Source organism: Xiphias gladius, chromosome 22, assembly GCF_016859285.1.
Source record: "Xiphias gladius isolate SHS-SW01 ecotype Sanya breed wild chromosome 22, ASM1685928v1, whole genome shotgun sequence".
Taxonomy (NCBI): domain Eukaryota; kingdom Metazoa; phylum Chordata; class Actinopteri; order Istiophoriformes; family Xiphiidae; genus Xiphias; species Xiphias gladius.
In genome coordinates, this window is record NC_053421.1 from 22,546,697 (window position 1) to 22,569,778 (window position 23,082).

Here is a 23,082-nt window from a genome sequence, read left to right on the forward strand (position 1 = left end):
ATGAGCCCACATAGCTCAATATTTAGGTGGGTGACATCAACCTAGTTGTAAAGAGTGAGTGATAATAAAATCTTAGTTTTAAATTGTTTGATCAGAGTTTAAAAAGATTACAGTGTGGTGAGTGTGGTGACACACAGGACAATTTTGTTTATGGATATTTCTGCTATTAATAGAGACTTTTCTAATAAAGTTGAATTTTTTTTTTCAATAGACATCATTACAGTATATTAGCATGTTCCAAGACACTGAGGTTCCCATTTCATTACTCAGTGCAGCATTGTTCATTGTGAAAAACCAAATTACACATAAAATAAATAATAAAACTAATTTAAAAAAAAAAAAAAACTAATCAAAAAGAGCTTATGTTGGCTTGTGTGAGAAGTGCCTTTTAGTTTCTCAGCATCAATCAAAACATCTGGGAGTTGTGTCTCTTTTTCTGAAGCCTTTATTCATTGTGGTAATTTGAGATTCAAAGTGACTGTTTCTGATTTTTCAAATTGCATTTTAACCGACAGATATTCGACGGTAATGGTTATCAGTCACAAGACATCAGCGTCTTCTTTTTTTTCGCTTGACTGCTACATTCTTGTTACTTTCCTGTGATGCATTGAGGGTTTATTGGGGCTATATGCTTCCTATTCCCATCTCAGACCAATAAACCCTGATTAAATGGCATGGATAATGCCACTCTGGACATTACTGGCTAATGGTTTGAATTTCATCAGGTATGATTTAATTTATTTCTTTGATAAAACTTAGCTTGTAGAATACGGCAATTAATCAGCAGCTAATGTCTCCCTAAACATCACCATACTGTATAGACACGTAGACACAAAAGAGAGAACGTATTCCATATCATAAACATCCCAACCTAATCCATTAAATTGTAAATTAACAGCCTGGTGAGTAATTAATCAAATACTGCCAAGGTGATAAATTATAGCGGAATTGCAACCCAACCCATCAGCCCACCATCTTTTTCACTCACATCCTCTGCATCCCAGAATATTTGTCAATCTTCATCTGTCCATTTTCAGAGCTCGTCTTCATCTTTTGAAGCTCTCTCTCTCTCTCTCTCTCTCTTTCTACCCGTAGACACAAATACACACACGGATGCAGAATCAGGAGAGCAGCACTGTGTGTACAGGTCTCTGCTCTCTCCTGGGGGATGCAGCATCCCCCCCACCGAGTCCTCTATGATAATGCTCCGGGACTCGTGGGAGTTTGCTACGCTCTCACTCTCACCCCGCTGCAGTCCATCGTCCCTCTTCCTGACTCTGTATCTAACTGTCTGTCTCTGTCTCTCATCATATACCTCCCACTGTATTTGGCCTTGCTGACTGAGCCACAGCCTTCACTTCACTCAGTTTCACTGGAGTCTTGCTTGCTCTCAAACTGCCAACAAGGAAAAAAAAAAAAAAGGCACTTGGGCTGCCTAATGTTCCACTATATTCACACTGATATATTAAACAACAAGTTATGTAGATGAGGTCATTGACGGAGTTAATTACTGCATCAATTATAAACATTTCTGTTTCAAAATTCTTGTCTACACATGACTTCCGTGGTAAAACTGAACTGAGCTGAAACTAAATGACTTATAGTTGCTTCAAGGAACTCAGTTTTTCCCAGTTAATTTGCAGATTTATGCAGGTAGGAGCCCCAAAATCCAATCAGATAATTTTCTTAACAGAGGGGGTTCTTCTGATGAAACTGTGGAGTCAATATAATGTCCTGTTTTTGAGTTAGTATGTCAGAGATTTGCATTATAATTTTTTTTCCCTGAAGTCAATTAATCATGTAGTCCACAAAATGTCAGAAGGTAGTGAAAAACTCATCTCCTGGAACCCAAAGTGAGGTTGTCAAACTGATTGTTTTGTCAGGCTTAGAGTGAAAAACTCAAAAATATTCACTTTACAATGATATAAAACATAAGCAAGCAACAAGTCCTCAAATTTGTGAAGCTGGAAGCTATAAGAGATTTATGAATTGTATTTGTAACAAAGTGTCCACACAAAGAAATCAACATGACAAAATAATGTCTTCTTAGCACATACTATGGTATCAGGACATACACATAATGTACTATAAAAAAAGTTTAGTGTATATTAGAAGTGTTGTCTGGTGTGAACCTCGCAACTGACATTTGGCCACTTGGAGGCAGCACAAACACGCAGTAACCACAACATTGACACTAACACCTTATTCAATTTATATGGCAAACACACATTAGCAAACAGTTGCTTCTTCACACAATCACCAGACACGAAGCAATATGAGGAATTATTTTGAGTCGTGTTTCTCGCCAACTGGAAAATTCTGATTATTCAATCTACCTTTAACTCTGATTTGCTCTCTACCAACCATTGAGGGAAATACTGTATCTGGCTCTTTAGCTGCTAAGTGCTCCACTACGTTCACCAGCTAGCTGCGAACTCTGTCGAACTGCTATTTGGTGCTGTGTAGGTAGTGCACAGTGGGTTTATGAGAGCTCCTTTGCTTAAAACAGCTGTCGACTGCAGCTACAAATGGTGAGAGTGAACCAATACAGCAACGTAATGGGCAGTAAAACCAAAATAATGACCTGAAAGTCACTGTTTGTAAGCTGCTACTGTCCTTGTACCGTATTTTATCAGTATTACTCAAAAACTTTTCATAAAAATCTCAGCCTGAAGGTCAACAAACAATGTTTTAGATGTTTTTTACATTCAACATCTGAAGTCGTTCATTGATATATTTGAAAAACTAGATACAAATTAGAGCATCTGAATCTGAGCCAAATCTGTCCTCCTTACAGTGGCCAGAATCCCCTTTGAGCATTTGCCAGTGCCAAACGAGTCAGTGGGGAAAAACAGCACGAATGATACAAAATGTGCCGTTGGTAAATATTTGCAATGATAAACCACCCATGCAAAATATCCTTTACCCTCCACATCCTTTGACAGAATGTCAGCTCAGCTTGACCTCAGCTTGGGGGCACGGCGTCCTCACTGAAGTAACTCCCGGCACCGTCAATGACACTGCTTTTCCCCAGACTAAGAGCGAGTTGGGTCTTGTTTAGCACAGACAGGAGGTCATTAGGGGTCAGAAAACAGCTCTGCAGAGGTAAACAACAACCTTGCTCCAGGTCTCCTCGTTACCAGCTGCTGTCACTTTCAAACTCAAACGTGAGCGTACATTTAGAAAACTCATTAACAACTGATTAAAAACAGCCTATTTACAAGCTGGGATACATAATTTGGGTGATGACGGCCAGAGATGGAACATCGGCCTCAAAAATGTGATGAGATATCCAAGTTAAAAAACTGCCATCATAAAAATACTAATATATTCAGAATATGTTGGATTCCTTAAAATATTTTACAACAAACACTTACATATGCATATATATACAGTATTTGCCCAAGGTGTATGCAAAGTTGAACTCAGTAAAAACCTTTTTCTTTGGCAATTATGTTAGAAATAGATAGCAATACATTTCTCTCCATCTCTCGCAACTGCGTTGTGGTTCCGTACACACACTATATTGTTCAGTAGTTGGTGAGATGCTGCCGGCAATCTCTCAGATGATTTGGTGAAGTTCTTCTCCCAAGTCAACTCCCTCACCAAACTTTCTCTCCTTTATGAAAAGAGTGTGTGAGAGTCTGCAAGCAAATTGTTTATCCTAACTGGCAGCACACACAGTTTCTGGCTTCTGGGCCCAGTATCCTTTTAAGGTTGAACAGATTAACAGCAACAACAATAAGCAATGTATCTGTGCTCTTTCTACCAAAAAGTCAATTACATCTGTATTATCGCAGCTCTGTTATAAATACACTTGAGCTATTTTCAGGCTAAATGCTTTATGCTGCTGCAAAGATGATTTGGATGTAATGAAATTGAGACCTCAAGCTAATGCACACATTTTGTGCTTTATACAGACATCTCAAGCTGACAGAAGAGACTTCAGGGAGATCTGAAGATTGTTTTTTTGTTGTTGTTCAAGGACGTTTCAGGAAGATATGCGCTTCTGACACAACGCACAACTTCCAGCACAATTTCAAGAAAATACTCCAATAATCTGCTTCGTCACTCCTGAACCACCCCCTGCGCTGTTTTTCCTCAGATTTCAGACCACAACTCTAAATGCAGGCGGAAAAAAAACAAACAAAAAAAACCCCTGAAACAAACAAGATTAAGAGTCTACAGCCAGGCTAGCAGCTCTGTGAGGCTGTACTTAGACACAGTGATGCTTTGAGCTAAATGCTAATGTCAACACGCTAACATGGCCACAAAGACAATATTAACATGCTGATGCTAAACAGGCATAATGTCGATCATTTCCACAATATTAGTTTTGCATGTTAGCATTCTAACATTAGAAAGTGAGCTCTGAAAAGCTGAGAATGATGGGATTGTAATTACTTTTTGCAGGTTTTCGGTCTTAAACCAAAATACTAAACAAAGTGAAATTTTGACCTGGTGATGGCGCTCGACTAAAATTTAAGGGACCAAAGTTGTTACAATTCACCCTGAGGGAAACACAAATGTGTGTACCAGATTTTAAGATAATCTCTATAATAGCTTCCAAGAAACTTCACTCAAAACCACAAATGTCAACATCGTGGTGGTTGAGACCGAGGACTTGTCTCTACCTGTCTTAACCAAATTTTGTGCCAATCCATTTGTTAGATGATGAGATATTTTACTGGATAATTGAAAACTTTGACCCGCTCGTGGCGCTGGGCGAAAAGTTTGGGGATCATCAAAGTCAGCAGAATTTATCGTCTGGCCACCGTGGATATCTGTAGCAAATATCTGGGTGATCCACGTAAAAAGCTGTTAAGATATTTCAGTTTGGACCAAAGTGGTTGAACTACAGACTGACATTGCCATCACTACAGCCATGCTTTTGGTGTGATTGAAAACTGTGTACAGCTGACAAAAAAGCTCTTAACGGGATGAAATTTTAAATTCTCTAACATAAAAACCGAGGTTAATAGTTAAAATGACACACCTGGTGCCTAAATATCTCTACCTGGTTCTTTGGCTGTATGTCTTGACCTTAATAGACAACCCAGCTGTACTGATGGCAGCTCCCATTCATTTCATTTCACCGTCACCCTTTTGACCTCCCTCCCATGCATACTGTATTTGACAGCATGCTTCAGAAATAATGGTGAGGTCCATCCACTCTGCCCTGTTCAGTGATGCTTGTATGTCAACATCTGCCCTCCCAAATTGCTCAAGGGCAGAAAAATACACCATGTGCCATGACAGAAAAACCCAGCTCCTTTTTTCGTTCACCCACGAGACTTTACACTCACTTAAGACTCAATTGAGAAATGGAATTATAAGCCTGAATGTGGTAATTATCCAGTCACTTTGCCATTTTGGTTTAGCTCAGGAGATTTTTCACTTTGGTGTATCAGGAGTTATTGCCAGTACATGTTGCTAGTCACGTTTAAGAGGTTTCGTGGGAATCATCAACGAACACAGAGGGGGGCCCTTTAATCTATGCACAGCAACAATTTTAAAGTCAGACAAGATGAGATGTCCCGGAGAAAAATGTGTCCACTTCAGCTTCTGTACAAGATCGTTTAGTGTGACAGTACTTCGTACACATTAGCATATCTACATGATAAAACTAAATAAATTGCAATACCTACTGCTCTGCTGACAACAGAGGCAGCCTAAAGTCATCCTGCAGGCTTATTTTATCAAATGAAAGACGAACAAATAGTTACATTTTCTCATCTAAAACCAAACATGAACAAAAGTCTTTGAGTCCTGTGGTTCACCTGTGCTGCAGCCTACAGGCTGAACTATTCAGTGTCATCAAGTTCACCTTTAAATTACACATTTAATATGAAATAACCTTCTTCACCAAGAGTAGAGCTTCAAAAGCCAAGTAACATCAGCAAAACATCATTCATAAAACCATTACGGGCGGTAACTAACAATTTCTTTTCTGTACTGACAAGTCTCCCCATTAGATTCTCCACTGAATGATCAATCGTTTGGTCCATAAAATGTAAAAATAGTGCTTAAAATTTTTTTCTTTTAAAAAGCCCCAGTCCAAGTCAACATATTCAGATTACTTGTTTTGTTCAACCAACAGCTGACATATTTAGCTTAATACCAGAAAACACAGAGAAAACCAGCAAATATTCAGATATATAGTACATTTTTGGCATTTATGCTTAAAACATCACTTCAACAATTCAACGATCATCAAAATAGCTGCAAATAGCTTTTCTGTCAATCAACTGATCCAATCGATTATTTGATTAATTGTTTCAGCACAAAAATTTGTAAAAACTACTTAAAGAAGTACAATCATGCCCAAGGTGACAATCTGTATGCTCAGTACATCCAACAAAACAGACTTCGTAAAATTCTTGCAATTGCTGAAATGAAAAAAATATATATATCTGTTCATCTCTGTATTCTACACAGTCAAACGGTGATTTAACCAATAAGCCTGGTTGGGTGAATGACCAACCAGGCTTATTCATAACCAATAAAGCCTCCACATCACAAGCATAGTTATCAAAATAGTGAGGTTGGACGCCCTGTAACCTAATAACCCAATTTGTTTATTGTAACCCAATATACCTATGAGACACTTTCTCTTTGCAGGGCACATTATATCGACCAATTAACCAATCACAGCTCTAATTTTTCTTGGTTCTTGGTTTTACACCCTGAAAGTAGATATGGGCCAAGCCCATATGTTTGTATCTAAACTACAAGAGAATGAAAGAAAGTAGATGAAAGCCCTAAAAGCCCATAAAGACATATATCATTATAGAAAAATGATCTGTGGTTAACACACCTTAACCTAGTAGATTTCCTGATGATGAGAGATGAGTGAGAAGTGCTGAGCCAGACGCTAACTAATACGAGCAGAGTAGAAATAACATCGAGCGAAAGAAGAGAAGAAGAGGAGGAGGGATGTCTAGAGGAGTAATATAATTTGGGAGGTGACATAAGGGAATATTATCCAATCTTAAAGTCTTCATTAATCACTCTTCATTACTCTCTTTAAATGAGAATAGCTCTGATGACCTGTATGGCAGATCCCCATAATAAAGTAACATGCAACACTTTATGCGACATACAGAGAAATACTACGGAAAAAAGTTAGGTAAATCCTTGTTAGACCCAATAAACTCCATAATGCTAACTGGCAGCGACAAAGACAACTACTTGTGGAAAACTAGCTTGTGGAAAAGTACGGAAAAATCTAAGATTAGTGGAAACATTCTGGAGCGTCTTTTATCTTGGTAATTGGCTCTGCCACCAGAATGGGCCATTCTGTCTGCTGAGCTGCTCGGCTGGAGCTGCATCAGGATCTTTTTTTTTGTTTCAAAGTCATATGGTCAAGATGCATTTCAAAGAAGTTCATTTGTTCAGTTGGCATGGAGTTTTAAAATCTGTTGTTTTTCCCTCACTAAACCCCTTAGCTGAAATCTGAAAGTGGTAAATTCAGCAACTAGGTTTGGTTTCATTCCCACAGGAAGAACAATTTTTGCGAAAACACAATGAGCAGTGGCTAATGTCCAAGTGTCCTGGTGGGAGGGGGGGGGCAGACTGAAATGTGTTGCAAATGCTGTTACATCTGTAATACTGTAATACTTTCCCTCTCTGCCTGTGCTTGTTTCGCTGCTAACAAGTTATACACCGGCTGTCGCCATACGTTGAGCTCTGGATGAGAGACAGGCCTGAACAGTTGAACCTAACAAGCTGCTTTGCAGTGTCAGTGACTGCATGTGGTGACATATCTTATAATTAAGAACAATGTGTTCATGAAAATCCCTGTGTGTGCGTTTGTCCCTGCTCCTTCCTTTTTCCCTATGCTACAGTATGTGCCTTCGTATACAATTGGCAAATAGGTCTATTCATTATGACAGGAAGCTAGAGATTGTTGCTATGGCGTCCTAGGACAGGCCCTCTAGCACAAATACTCAATAAAATACTCAACAAATACTCAAGCGTGGTTTTTTTTTAGCTTGCAAAGAAAATAAGAAAGGTTTCTTTGGCCCTAATGTTGTTGTTCTTTCATTATTCCCAATTCTTTGGAGTACACTGCACGGGGCAGAGGTCATTAAAGAGAAAAAAAAAATTGAGAATCATGAAGAGAATTAAAAGATAAATGTAAAATAAAACCACCCTGGGGTTTGAGGTTAACCAGGTGTTGTTTGTATCCCTTTTGTGTTCCAAGTCAGGTGTGAAAATTAATTATACATTTAAAGACATTACTGACTTTTTTTGAAGTCTGACCCATTTGACACCTTGTCCAACATCGGCTGAGAATATCAACAATATTAGACCAAAAGCTCCAAGGTTCACTAGTTAGTATGAGTTTGCTAAACTTGAAAATAATGGCCTGCCACAGACAGGATTTCTTATGCATGTTATGCACTGACCGAAAGCCGTCAGAGATGCAAGAGTGCACCAACTGTGTTATAACAATAAAATAAATTTAATTTAGAAGAACTGAAAGAGCTGAAATAAACTGAAAATGAAGCTTGGCTGGTGGACTAGTTCTACCAAACCACACCGTAAACATAAACATTTTAATCATTCAATTACACTGAGCTGCCAGTTTAAAACTAATGCATACTAATGTGACGGTCCTGTAATAAATCCTCCCTTCATGAAAGAAATAATGTTCAGTAGTGTTGAAACTGTTTTAGAGAGGTGTGTATTCAACTGTATGATCATTCTAGAGGATGAAGTTTGTGGTTGAATTGTACTGCATTATACTTAGCTGTTTCTGTCAGATACCTATACACAGATATCTATCAGTATTACAATATTGTTGAACAACACCAAAAAAACAGCTGTACAGCCTTCAAAATAACCATGAATTAGAATCAACACATTTCTAAAACCTTTACAATTAAAACTGAATGTTATAACCTTCATGAAGGTACAATTTGTTGCAGGACTGTTTTATTAGACTGCATTAGCTTCGGGTAACTGTACCTAATGAAGTTGCATCTGAATGTTTAATGTAACATGTACAGTACTAAAATAAAATTTTCAATTAAAATGTAAAATGCAACCATCTCCTACAAAAATATTTTATGTTTTCATTAACAACAAGCAAAAATGGCTCTATTTTGGGTTAAACGAGTATAGTATTACCATCAAGTGTTACATTTCCTCAACAGTTGCTCATGCAGTTTCTTAAGTGGTATTTTAATAAAATTAGGGCATCAGAAAATTTCCTTAGGGTCTTGGTAAGCTTGGTGAACCATTCTCAAGTGTATCTGACGATCCGTATATTGAGCCAGTCAGTTATTTTTCTCCGCAGTAGGTTTGTAGATGTGCAAACTGAATGAGGTACTTCACTAAAAAATGATGATGTTCTGTGACACCTAAACGTTTGTCAAGTGTACTGCAGACTCTCTAAGACGTTGCAGTAATTTCAGGTCTAAAAACACCACTTTTCTGTGTAATGTAGATGTGTAGGTGAGTGTGTGTATGTGCGGTGTGTCAGTGTGTTTCCGAGTTAACAAAACATCACATCCCTACCCATCTCTCCCCATTTTACACCGTTCAATCAGGACTCCAGTTATCATGCCAGCGAAAAATAGTCCGATCAAATTCATAAATGTGCACGGATGAATACTGATGAACTACTGTAAAACTGGGTGATTTTTCTCAGGGAAGATGACAGAATCTAATCACGTCTTTCAGGACGCAAAACAGCCACATCCTCGGGATGTGTAAACGATTTGCCCTTAAATTATCAAAATATTTGGAGAATTAACCAGACCTGGCACTAATAAGTCATGTCTAATTGTCTCGGAGGACATGGAGCAGCCGCCTGGTGGGTCTGCCCCCCCCCCAAGAAACCACCGATGAAGGCACGAGGGAGTTAGGCTGACAGATTGTTGCAGATCACACCTGTGAAAAAGTGCAGTGTGAAGTGTAAATCAGGGTTTGTTGTCTTTATGATTGGTGACTGTGTGGCTGTTTGTCCGCAGCTGCCAATACTGGCTCTCTGCAATCAGGCTCTGACGGCTGCCACAGCCGGCAGCTACAGTTCCTCTCAAAGTTAATATTAATCTGCATTCTCTGGGATAGACCGGCCGCAGGGAGACAGAAAAAAACTGTGTTAGTATCATGCCTCTCTCCACGAATTCCTTTCACTATGCATATGTATATGTGGGGGCGTGTGTTTGTGCCATGAGTTGGAAGAAGAGTAGCTGAAAACCGAAGGTTTTCTTCGACGTGTGGGTGAAATTAACACTCACTGTGCCTTTCTTTATGACCTTGAAACTGGCAATGATCAAGATGGGGCTGAGCTCCACCAGATAAAAGCACGTCATAAACAGACCGCTTGTGTTTTCGCCCTTACTATAAACTGGGGCTGCTCCCCAGTGGAATAAGTATGGGTACACAACTGGTGGCTTGACAATATCTATTCCCACACAATTCAGACGTGCTAGGGGCATCATGCGGACTATGCCACATAAGTCAAATACAGTCAGTTGCTGTTTTTATTTTTAGCAAACAACCTTGAAATAAACAAGTGGGGAGTTTTTTTTTAATGTTAATTGAGGCAACTTTTGTCAGTAAACAACATCCCAAAATTGAGACATTTGACACCCTGTCATAACAAACAGTGAAGAGGTTAATTATTGCCTAGCATCTGCAGTGCGACGTTGACAGTCATACGGGCATAGTCGAGTCTGTAAACTTAATGTAATTACACAACACTACATAAACCACTTTTTTCCACATGGTGGAAGACTTGACTGAGAGGTGGCCCAGAAATGACCTCTCTCCACACCACCACAGACAAACTGGCCCACACTTGACTGTTAGCAGCAAACCACACAAAGACCTGCTCTGTCTCTTTTCAGCCTTCACTCAGTCCCTACATGATATCAGAACTGGCAACCCTCAGTTGTTCCAGACCCCATCATTAAAGATTCGCTCTGTGAAAGGGCAATGGCCTCTTTTTGCCTCTTCTCTCCCTGAATCTTTCTATCTAAAACATCCCTTCAACCCCTCCTCTCCTCTCTCTCTTTTATTTATCACATTTTCCGCCCCACAGAGACCTTTCAGAGGGGAAGAGAATCCCATCAGTCGGTAACACGCGGGCCACACAGGAAGCTTTTGATTCCTGCTGGAATGTCCTGCGCTTTGGAAAACTGTCAAACTCAGTGGACACAATGTTGGTGTTCAAGCACAAAAGCACAGCTTAAAATCAATCCAGCATGCAAGGGCACTGCTGAAAACTTCATCATGTTAATGTAGTCAGAGTGTGGCTGGGCCTGATGGTGGGTCCATGGTTGCACATGAGTTAGCTTAATAAGACTTTAAGATGGGTTACAGACCGAACAGTAAATGATGAAAATAAAGTGTCCAGTTGGAAGAGAAGGAGGAGTATCTTACTGAGTTTAGGTCCAGGCTGGTCTGCACCCACTCCTTGGCATCGTTATATTCGTCCATCAGTCCCATTATATACAGTGTGTCCAGTGAGTCAATGATGGATGCTCCTCTCAGGCCACCTGCAAAATGCACGAGAGTATTCAGTTAGTACCTGATCAGAGACGCATCGCTCAGGAGAAATGCATTTAACACCGCGGGGGAAAACTTTGTTTTAACACCCTAATTGAGCAATTATTTATAACGTGTTTATGAACACATTATAATATGGTCTCAAGCAAATAAGGACAATTTAAGTGTTAATTAATGCATCTGTCCACGACTGTAAGTCCTCATAGGACACAAAAAACATTTCGGAGATGAAAATTTCACATGAATCACTTGATTCACATAAATTCCCATGATTTAGGTGCATGCCATTTATAGATATTTCACATGCCTTTATAGACCACACATGTGAAAACATCTATTTCACGTTTAATTTCACATACAGGCACGTGTGGTTTCTAGCTGTTTCACATTTCAGAGCTGCTTTTTATCAAATGCTTGATAAAACAGTATAACATATCTGTAATCTTATCTGTAATCATATATGATGAAATGTGATTACTGGATGACATGTGTCCACAGAAGCTCAGCGGCCACTTTATGAGATACACCTACACAATGTAATGCAATCCAAAACAGCAGCTCTGCCGTAAATCCTGGTTTTACAAAGCTTTTAAATTTTCACCTTTGTTGACACAAAGAAAAGAAGCACCTCTACTTGGTGTTTCTATTATTGTGGGGGGGGGGGGGGGTGCATCTTCATGGTCTCAAAATGACTTCAAGCAGTTTTGCGAAAGTTGCACACTGATAAAATGCTAACCCAGCATGTTGTGTTGTAATTGTTTTAACAGTGACTCTTAGCAGTATTTCAACCACTAAAACCTGAGGTAGCGAAGTAACCCATCCAGATGGCGTTTCCTTTGTAGAAAATGTACAATGCTAAAACCAGATTTGCGTTTACATCAAATATGTTTAATTGTGAAGACTTGCAAAAGATAAGAACGGAATGAGCATAGCGAATAACAGGCTGTTATGTAAGTCAAGTTCTAGGAAGGCAGATAAATTCTCAGATTTAACCCCAAACCTTTAATGTTCTGATTAGCAACTGTAACTTGACAGCGTCTCTGATAAAAAGTAAAACATAAAACACAAACTCACATACTGAGGTTCTGTAATTGCTGTAGCGATGTCGAATGATAATACTAACACAGCTTTGTGTGGCCCAGATGAAAAGCATCTTCTCTCTGAGATTAAAGGCGTCAGATAAAAAAAAACATCTGCCACTGTAACACGAAAGTCCAGTAATTTAGGGATCAACCACCAGAGGTGAAAGAAAGAACTGATACATTGATTACAGCAGTCATTTAGCAGCTGCTCCTGGATTACATTTAGTTTTCCCCTTGTTAAGGGGCACTGTGTAAGACTTTGCTGTCGAATTCATATTGCAAACAAATATGGTGCAGTATATTACCAGAAAGTTGGGGTGTCCACCCCAATTGTAAGAAACAAGGAAATGCACTCTTTGGTCTGTCCTCCCCACCTAACCCCTGTACCATAGTCGTACTGGCCATCAGGCATACCGGGACGAATCCCGGTGGGCCTCCGTCAAAAATCCATAAAGTTTTACTGGCCTTCGCTGTGTGCCTGTCAATCGGGCTGCGCATGAGAACGCGCCTGGGCTCCCTAGCCAACCGAGTTTCAAACCTTCTCTCCTCACGTTGAGCTAAGGATAGCTTGAGTAAATTCAACCTCAGGCAGTTGTTGACATGTCTCCAAACCTGCGTGGATTGTGGAATAATGTTTTCCACACAGATTTACCTTGCAATCTGATTATGTAACGGGTAGGTTGTTTTCTTTGGTTATTGTTGGACTGATGATTTCACACCCAGTCTGCCCAGTCAGAGAGACAGAGAGGATGTAATGGTGGCAGGAGTAGAGAATGAGCAACCAGATGTCGAGGAACGCGACGGCGAGGGAGAGCAACTGGTGCAGCGGCATCAAGAGCTGAGCATGATGAAAGAGTGGAGGAAAGTCATCTAGAGAGGAGGAATGGCTGCAACACAAGTTTATGGCCTACTCGCAGTTACTACTTCTTCATCCTCTCATTTCGACTGAGGGCAGACTGGATGCTACAGTGGCTCACTATTGCCTCTTGAGGTACAAAGTGGTATCACAAAACGGGGTGGACCAAGGCAAGACATATCTCTGTGACGCAATACATAGATGTCTTTGACATGATATCAAAACTGTTATTTTTTCACATTCTGTTGATAATAATACTTAATTTAATACTTACAAAATGCCCCTTTAACTGTGTGTGTAAATGTTGCACTCAGCGTGTGTAATATCTGCCTGTGTATATATGTGTGTGTACAGTTACTGTGTGTGTGTGTGTGTGTGTGTGTGTGTGTCTGTCTATCTTTAGGAATCTCATTTGACAAAGTAAATGAGAAATGCTAAGGGGTGTTTATTCCTTCCTGGTGGCCTTATGAGAGATTCCGCAGCTTATTATCAGTCTCATATGACCCAATATTATGCAAATGCTCTTCACAGAGACAGCATGGCACATAGGAATAATAAACATTATCCTTAATGAATTACTGTAAAAGAGTTGAAGGGGCAAATTATGGTTTCCAAGTTTAATAACAAGAAACTATGACTAGACTATGAATCAAACTGCTCGGAGGCTCAAATTATAGATTACTTGAAAAAAATGCAATCGTGTGGAAACTGACCTGGTTAATCAGAAAAGTGATGAAAAGTCTTTATGTTCATCCCTGAGAACAAACTATTGTACAGAAGATGGCTGAATTGACCTGATGCAACCATGCAGCAACATGGAACATCAAAGTCTTATGTTTTTTTAATCAGAAATTATTGTTGAAGCTTACCAAATATGCAAATGATAACCAGACCTTTTGGCAACAAAACACAAAATGAAACAAGCCCCTAGCATTTTTGCTCTCTGTTGTCTTTATTATTGTGTCGATATTTTTGTGTTTTTGTCACCGGAGAATTATCACAAACTCCATAGTTTCCCTGAACTCTACAGGGGATTTCAGAATCTTTTAACTTACCTTTTCTGAGTTATAGCCTGATAACTTCATCATTTCAATCTCACTGTTCTCACAGCAGCGTTTTCAGACACAGCAGGCAGCTGTTTTCTGTTTTTCTAAAATCTGAATGTACACGACCTACCCAGCATCAAAGGGCAATGTTAACAACTAACTGATGAACAGAGTGGAGCATTCAGCAGCAAGAGAGTTAGATTATTCCCTTTAGGAGTTTGTGGGGAACAAAACAGAGCAAAAGTGAAAGTGAATATAGGACTTTCAGTCCTCAGGGGACCAGGAACACAACTCCAAATGGTTGAAAATGCTGCTTTGTATTTGCAGGATGTGTAAGTAGAAAAGTGTTGGCTTAACATGTTCGCCATATTACCATTATAAGGTGATAATATGTTAATGATGTGTTAATAGTTTCTTTCAGTTTTCCCCGAGGCCCAGAAGTGGCAAAAAAATAAATTAATTAAAAAAATTAATGCAGGTTTAATCAATACATTGTTTAGTCTATAAAATGTCAAATGAAAATAGTGGCAATCAGTTCCAACACCCCAACATGGCAGTTTCAAATAACTTGTTTTGTTCAACGAAAAGTCCAAATCCAAAAGATACTTAATTTCTAACAATATAAAACAAAGAAAAGCAGAAAATCCTCATAATAGAGAAGCTGGAACCAGCAAGTGTTTGGCCTTTTGTCTCATAAATGAAAATGAAACACATGCATACAATACATACCTAATATATGTACATCCGGATAAACCACTCATTTATTTAATCCCTCAGGGGATAATTCATGACATTTTTGCTGTATTTTGGTACGCATATACTATTGTTCATGAATGGACTGATCAACTTATCTATTCAGTAATAAAATGATGCCTTTACGGTCAGACTGTGCACAGTGGTGGACGGCTAATGTGTGTCTTGTCTAATATGATCTAAATAACTTGGAACAGACATCAAACTCCCTTACTGTCAACAGGTTTGCTTAAGTCAGTTTCAATGAACAACTCGGCTTTCTTCATCCTTTCAAGGTTTTACATTCTTAATTAGTATCCACTCTACAAGCCACGCTGTCTATAGTATTTTATTGCTGAACATAACATTACCATGAAAGCAAAACTTTCAGCACCACTCACTTCTCACCTCATCTCCTTAGCTTTATGGATTAGCTGATGAAGTCAGTCAGGCTGCCAAAGGGCTCATGGGGCAGGGATCAGTGACTCGTCTTGATTGAATGATGGGTGCCATATGCTTTGGCAAAATCCAGAAACATTTTTTGAGTCAGAGAAACAGGGCTTGAAGCTTTCTATGTCTTGGAAATCACTCATAAAGCTACATTCGGATACTAGTATTACTTTTGTTACAGTTGCCTTGCCATGGCTGTAACTATTAAGTTCAAGTAAACCACAAATTTCCACTCTTTGAAATCTCATCTGCCATGGCTTGACTGCTGGCAGGTCACCTCATCCTGCCGGAGAGAGGGCAGTGCTAGCCTGAAGCAAGACACATGTAGTCTACATTACTCCACAGTACCATGTGTCAAGGCTGTTTGCCATCTTCTAGCACGTATGGAGTGTCAAATGTATGTTGGTGTCTTGTACCGGGGAGACTTCCTGTTTCTACTTATGTTACACAAGAATGAAATCCGGCGTATGTTCAGGTGTAATTCAAACTTTGACTCTATTATGTGAGAAGGGACTTTTTTTTAGTTTGCTTCCTGAACAGCCTTATCTTTTCTTATATTCAATGACAATCGCTGATAGTGACAACTGAGTGGAGGGGTGTAATCATATATCTAATGCCCTCTGGTTATCCAGCCCCAGAGGTAGTTCTCTGTGGCTGCAGGCAAAGCAGCCAAGTGTGGAAAATTCCTATTGAAAACACCACCAAAGCTAAGGTGATTGATTGACTCTGAGGATAGATGGATCAAATCAATCCATCATGGTGTACTCTTTCTGCTTCCATGGTCTAAGACCCTATTTATTTTCTGTAGCCCTTTGCTACAAATATAAGGAGCCCTGGAGGATTCTCTGAGGGCGGGGGCAATAGGTGTGTTCTATTGTGTATTTATATAAACCCTGCACACATTCATGACAACAGAGGATCTTTCTCAATTTGTATTCTTATGCATTATAATGTCCTCAATGCACTTAGCATCATATTCAATGCCTATTAAGGCTCACAAATAAAAAAAAACCCACAATCTTTATTTACAGACCGAGGGTGCATCAGATAATGACTTAACCAATAAGAATGAACGGGAAGACCGACATTTTATTGGAAAATGATGCATCATATCCAACATAGTTTTGGATTTGATAAACTGTTATTATCAGAGCTATCTATGAAAGGTACCGTAAAAAGAAAACAAAATGAAAAGTACCAGCTTTAAAATACTTTACAAGGTGCATTAGCCCTGAAATAAACTGCCCCAGGGCCCCAGACCCTGAGGGGTCATTCACTGCATGTCAATTGGTTGTGGAAATTTGATTAACTGCAAATTTGTGAGGGATATCACACCACGCAAGTACAATGACAACTAAGACAAGTCTTGCATTATTAGTGTGTTCCGGTCTTGTAGAGAAACCCTACGGCAATATATAGTTTTAAGAGCTTTATTATTTTTGTTTATTTTGGGCTCACATTGTGTATATTCAAAATAAAGTCGTATTTAATGAAATTGTGATTAAATTAACACAAATTAAGTATTGTTCAAGCATAGGAGTGCTGGTTACTCTGGACTTAATAGGGTATTGGATCCCTCCTCTCCTCTGCATTCTGTTTCACTGTGTGCGTGTGTGCGTGTGCGTGTGTGTGTGTGTGTGCGTGTGCGTGTGCGTGTGTGTGTGTGTGTTTTAGCCCCTCCCCCCAAAAAAATCAGCGTTTTTAAAAAAATCAAATGTAAGCAAACTGGCAACGTTGGTGAGGGTGCTAGCAGGTCTGTTGCTGATGGCAGGGAAGCAAGTCCTGACCAGTGCACTAGCAGCTCTCCTCCTACTACAGTTGTAACCCCCCCCCCCCCGACAAGTATAGGAGGACAGACTTTGACCCATCTTGGCTGTCAGAGAGGAAATACTCCTACTGGCTCTACAAGATCGATATTGGCAAGGTTAGATGCAAAAGTAAATAAAAATGTGCACTTTATTCAACTCCATATAATCTTGCAGCTCTCAAATCGTGATCAAACTCAAGGCAACAGCCACAGAGAACTGATCAAATATACTAATATACTAAATATACTCATTCTTTTTGCACTAGGCTGAACATTTTATACTTAAAAATAATAAGAATTCTCATAGACATGGTCTAATAAACTAAAGAACTGTAATCAGATATCGTAGAATAAAGATTTGAGTTCAGAGAAATGCAGAAAAGACAGAAAACAATAATTACCCAAAATTGATTAATATCAATACATAACCCCTGTTAAATATGAGTTGTCATGTTCATTTGCTAAAATTTCATTCTTGCTGCTCAACATCCTCATGTCCTTTGAGCACCAGTATTAAAAGGTAGAAAGTAAGTGTACATATGTACAAGTGAAAAGTTTGCACAAGAATGTCAGTGTGTGTGTGTGTGTGTGTGTGTGTGTGTGTGTATGTATGTGTGTGTGTGTGTGTGTGTGTGTGTGTGTGTGTGTGTGCGCGCGTGTATGTATGAATCTATGTGTAGGCAAGCAAAGTACATGGAAAGCCATTAGTGAGACATTGGACAATGGATGTTCATTCATCATGGCTGTCACAGGCCAGTCAGTGTTGGTCAGGGGGCTTACATTGGACGTTCAGAGTCCACATGATCAATAAAACACTGCAGCCCGTTTGTGTATCGTTTTATTTCTGGCCTCGCTCGCTCACTCACTAAACGTACACACACACACACACACACACACACACACACACGTTTGTGCAGGTACCCCTGTTGGATGATTGCACTGACTTCAATTAATTCTGGACAGCCTAACCCTAACCTTAACCATAATCAATTCTTGCCTAACCCTAACCTTAACCTAACCTCAATTCATACTGAACCCCTAAGCTTAACCAGCACCTCAGAAGTGACATTTTACCTCATTAGGACCGGGTTTTGTTCCCCATGAGGACTATTGGTCCCTGCAAGGTCGGTGTTTACACCAGAAAAAGTCCCAAAGAGATGACAAAGATGCGTACAGACACACACACACACAGACACACACACAAAAACGCACACAGACACACACATCAGGACAAATTACTCCTTTATTTAATCCCTCGAGGGGTGGTTCAGAGAACATTTTCTGCTCTAATTTTCTTTAACCAGCATATAGTGTACAATGTGCATGCAAAATATATGCTGAAATTCCTAAAATGTCATCCAGTGTTCATTGTAAATTCCATTGATAATAATAAGATTTTAGAGATGAGTGTTTTAATGCACCCATGGGAAAACGAGTTAAATCAGAGCTATACATCTGTTATTTCAGCTTGTGACTCTTGGAACAAACAGATAAAGGAATAAAATATTAAAGATGCGATAAATAAGTCACCCTGTTAACGTCATCAAAGTGAAGATAACTGATGCAGACACTGGGATTCACACTAATTACACTGCCCTGTTACCAGCGGTTGCCAGTATCCAATTATCAATCGCCAGGGCAATGAGCATCTTGTTAGCGCTAATGCTACCTGGCACCAGAGAGACAGGGTTAGCGAGCCGGTGTGTCTGTGTGATGTTAATGATATCTAGCTGTTTGCTATTCGGGGCACATGGTTAGCACCGCAGATAAAGAGCACTAGGGAGATGACTCTGTAGGTGAGCGGAATGCAGGTGAGTGGATGGAGAGCGCCAACGGAGCAAATGTGGGGGAGAAGAAAGTGAGTTTAGAGGGCGTTGGATTAAGTAGGGTTACTGAGCTGAACATTAAAAAGGTAGGGAGAAACGGAGAGCAAGTAATGTCATGTCCATCAATAAAAATGGACTTTTCTGAAAACTTTACCAACTCCATGCTTAAGTCTCCTTGAAGAAAAGACGCCAGTTAAGTCAAGAAACATCATTAATGGGTTAGGAGGGAGGATCAACTGGATGTACTCTAACTAATGATGCATATCATTTAAAAAAAATACACACTTCTCATGTCAGCCAGGGTTTGATGTTATAGAAAAATCCACCTACCGATTTATGTGTTGTCTCTCTGTAGCGATGCCATTACTGCAGTGCTAAAGTCAAACTGAACACATTTTCACCAATGGCAAAAGAACAGATGTTTGGGCTCATCACTGCCGATAATCAGAGACTGTCCTTCCAAGAAGAACAGCACCAGTCGTTGTAAACAGATGTTTACATTTATGAGTCTTGTCTGTTGGAGGCAAACATCAAGGTAGTGTCATGCTCTTATAGAAACTTGGGCGACAACAAAACAGAAGTTTGTTTCCTACTGGCAGTCAACGTTGGTTTCATGCTACCATGACCACAGTCATTTTCCTAATTCTAACCAACCACCATAGTGCTGTCACATTTATTTATTAAACTGTGACTTGTTTTTAAATGGATTTGGAAGGCAAAGACTAATGATATCACGCCGGTGGCAGATCAGAAAACAGGTGTGTTGTATGTGTGAGTTTAGAGGTATAAACAATGTATTTTGTTGTCCATTGAGAGGACTTGTTGGAAAATCCCCACCTCTGACAGATGAAGGTAGCCTATATGAATGCAGAACTTATTCAGTCTCAAAACCGTATTTAGTTTTGGTGACAGACTTTGGGGAAAAATAACAATGTTTTTGTCTGACATTCACAGTATGGTATACTCTTTCAAAGTTCTGTTTAACCCTAGCTGGGATTACTTGCTAGTTTATGAGTATAAAGCAAAAAAAATTCAATCCATGATTTCGTGCACTGGTATCACATGAACATCATTTAACAACACCATTTAATAAAAATCCAAAACACATGAAATTTTAGGAGTTCTAGCAAGAGATCATTGGAGGCAGATTTTCCAGTCTTTCGTGGTCCCTGGTTGGTCAATTGTTGGCATGCCACTAAAAATACAAAAGTAAGGATTTTTCATGGAGATATATTCAAGTGAAACTGATTTCATGGAAGAGGGCTTGCAGATTTTGGTTTCCAATGTTTCCAAAGCTTAAAAATTTACTGTCAGAGCAGCTGATAATAGCACACCCCTGGAAGTGTAGTTTTTGCAATTTGCAGGTAAAAAGATGTCTGGCTGTCGATTGAAACTGGGCTAAATTTAGTGGAAAAGTTTAAGTTTTAGAAATTATAACCTTTATTTTGATGACATTTCACAGGCTACATTTTCAACATGCAACAGGTCCACCATGATAAAGAAATAAAATCCTTTTCATACATTACTGTATGAGAAGGTTTACATGTGAAATGCCACCACAGTACTAGTGGCTTGTTTGCTTCGGCTTCCACCTTGATTTATCCATATATATATATAGAGTTTCAGCTGCTTGTGTTTGTAGGCATCCCAACAAACCCTTTAGTCTTTCTGCCTGCAGGGCCCAAAAAGCTTTGCCACAGTCCATAGATAGGCGAGCAAAAATTGACACTGCTACTATCAGAAGGCACTAAGACCTTCTGCAGTTGCAAATATAAGATACAGTACTTACTTAAAGATCCTATCCTATCCTTGCTACATGACATAGTAGGAGGGAACTAATCCCACTGATGATCATTGTAAAGACTTTTCTACCAGTTACTTCACAGTACAACTGTGCATACATGGGGCTCATTAGACATGCTTAATTGAATCTTTTCATTCAAGACAGTACATTTGTTCTCTTTAAACTGGACAAATTGTGCTTGCAACACATCCTCACATCCTCGAATCAACAGTTGAGAAGATCAAGTCTCAAGAAATACCGCACACACAGCATGCAGTTACAAAGAGTGCAATGAATTCTGATAACTTTGGTGTTACAAATCACTCATCAACTGGTCCGGAAACTTTTCTAAAGACATGAATAAGAGGCTTATTTGAAGAGAGCCTGCATGAGCAGGTGAAAGTCACAGAGGCACGGCTGTTTGGAGAGGTCTGTTTACTGAGACAGATTGTTTAAATCAAAGGCTAAGGAAAACTGACCCTGCTTCAAGGAAAATACATAGCTGTGTTGTGTTTGAGACATTGATGTAGCGCCCCTGTCCAGAAAAGAGCAGTGGAAGATGAAGAAGGGATATGGGTCAGCTTAGAAATCAGCCCAGCTCTCAGTGAAGAAAAACCACACCAGATAGCTGCTAGACCCATGACTTGTAACCCGCTATGACCTTAGACTGGATGTAGGTTTGTCAGTGAGTTATTTATTAAAATCAACACTTAACTCTAATGCAGATCCAGAATTACAGAAACATAGTTACTTGTAGCATTCAAGAATCTATTCCTGTCTTCGCTCACTGTAATTTTTTTTATCAATTCTGTTCTAGTTGAAACAATCTGGAGCTTTCAGTCATATCCAATGATCTTCATCAGCAGTTATGGAATTGTAGCTGTCCAAAATTTCATTTTCCCTGAGCACTTTAAGGCTAGAGCTTTTAAGGCAAAGCAAACCGTGAGGTTTGAAGTTAATTGATACAAATCTCCTGCTTAGCATGTGTGCACATACACTACACTACAAAAAAAAAAAAAAAAAAAAAAATCACACTAGCCTACATGCCCTACACAACCAGTTAGTCCCCAGAATGGACCACATGGACAAAATAAGAGGCAATAATTCCTGATTGTATCCCATCTCACCCCACACCAACCCCCTCTCTGTCCCCATCCATTTTCACCATTATGGTAATCACACAGTTGAAATGCCCCATAAAAGGACTTGCATCTAACGGTGCTTTGTGCCTTCCAGAGTGATAGCACTTGCTTGGCAAGACAAAGGAAGGGACAGAGAATTGATAGATGCAGGCACATTAGAGCCAGAGTCAAAATGAATTTGTTCCACTATGAGGTCTGCTGAGGAGACGACTGAGCCAGAGGCTTTTCTTCGAATCACGGACAGCAGGAATCCTTTATTTTTAAGCATATCAGTGTTTTGTCTCTGCATGTTGCACTAGGCAGCTGAAGAATACTTGTGAGAGGGAGATGGCATCAGTCTCTCATTGATATCTGAGCTGCTGTAATTTATTTTGAAGCAATAAGCTGTAATAAAAGCTGAATTTAATTTCTTCCTTCTGACATTTTTAGGCAAGTCTTGAGATTTCTATAAAATTCCAATTGGCAAAAAACTCTGTATTCCAGTATTGGTGGTTTGGAGATAATTGCACCACCTGAGTAGTTGCAAAGTATATTTTGACAATTTTCTGAATTACTGAGAGACTGTCATTTTTTTTTTTTTTTCGACTTATAAAGTACAAACAAATATATTTTTTTGTGCAATTACTTTTGGATCTATTATGGTTAATTAGATGACAATAATCCCCTTTGGTAAAAGAGAATGGTGGGAGAGATTTTACACGTAGGAAATGTGTTTGGAATGGGGTATCAGTACAGTCTTTGAACTCAAGTTAGACTCAGCAATGTTGCCTTGTTTTTTGTTTGTTAAAAGTCAAGAAACAGAACCCTGTTAAGGAGTTTAAAAGAACAGGCCACC

General features: G+C 39.4%; 1 protein-coding gene across 2 annotated transcripts in view; it reads right to left on the reverse strand.

The window, feature by feature from the left end:
• LOC120784214 (mannosyl-oligosaccharide 1,2-alpha-mannosidase IA) overlaps window positions 1–23,082 on the reverse strand; it is a 184,612-nt gene that overhangs the window by 66,868 nt on the left and 94,662 nt on the right. For both annotated transcript variants that reach the window (XM_040117807.1, XM_040117805.1), the window contains exon 3: window positions 11,398–11,513. In XM_040117807.1, the coding sequence (XP_039973741.1) occupies window positions 11,398–11,513 (116 nt within the window). The remainder of the gene's footprint in view (window positions 1–11,397; window positions 11,514–23,082) is intronic.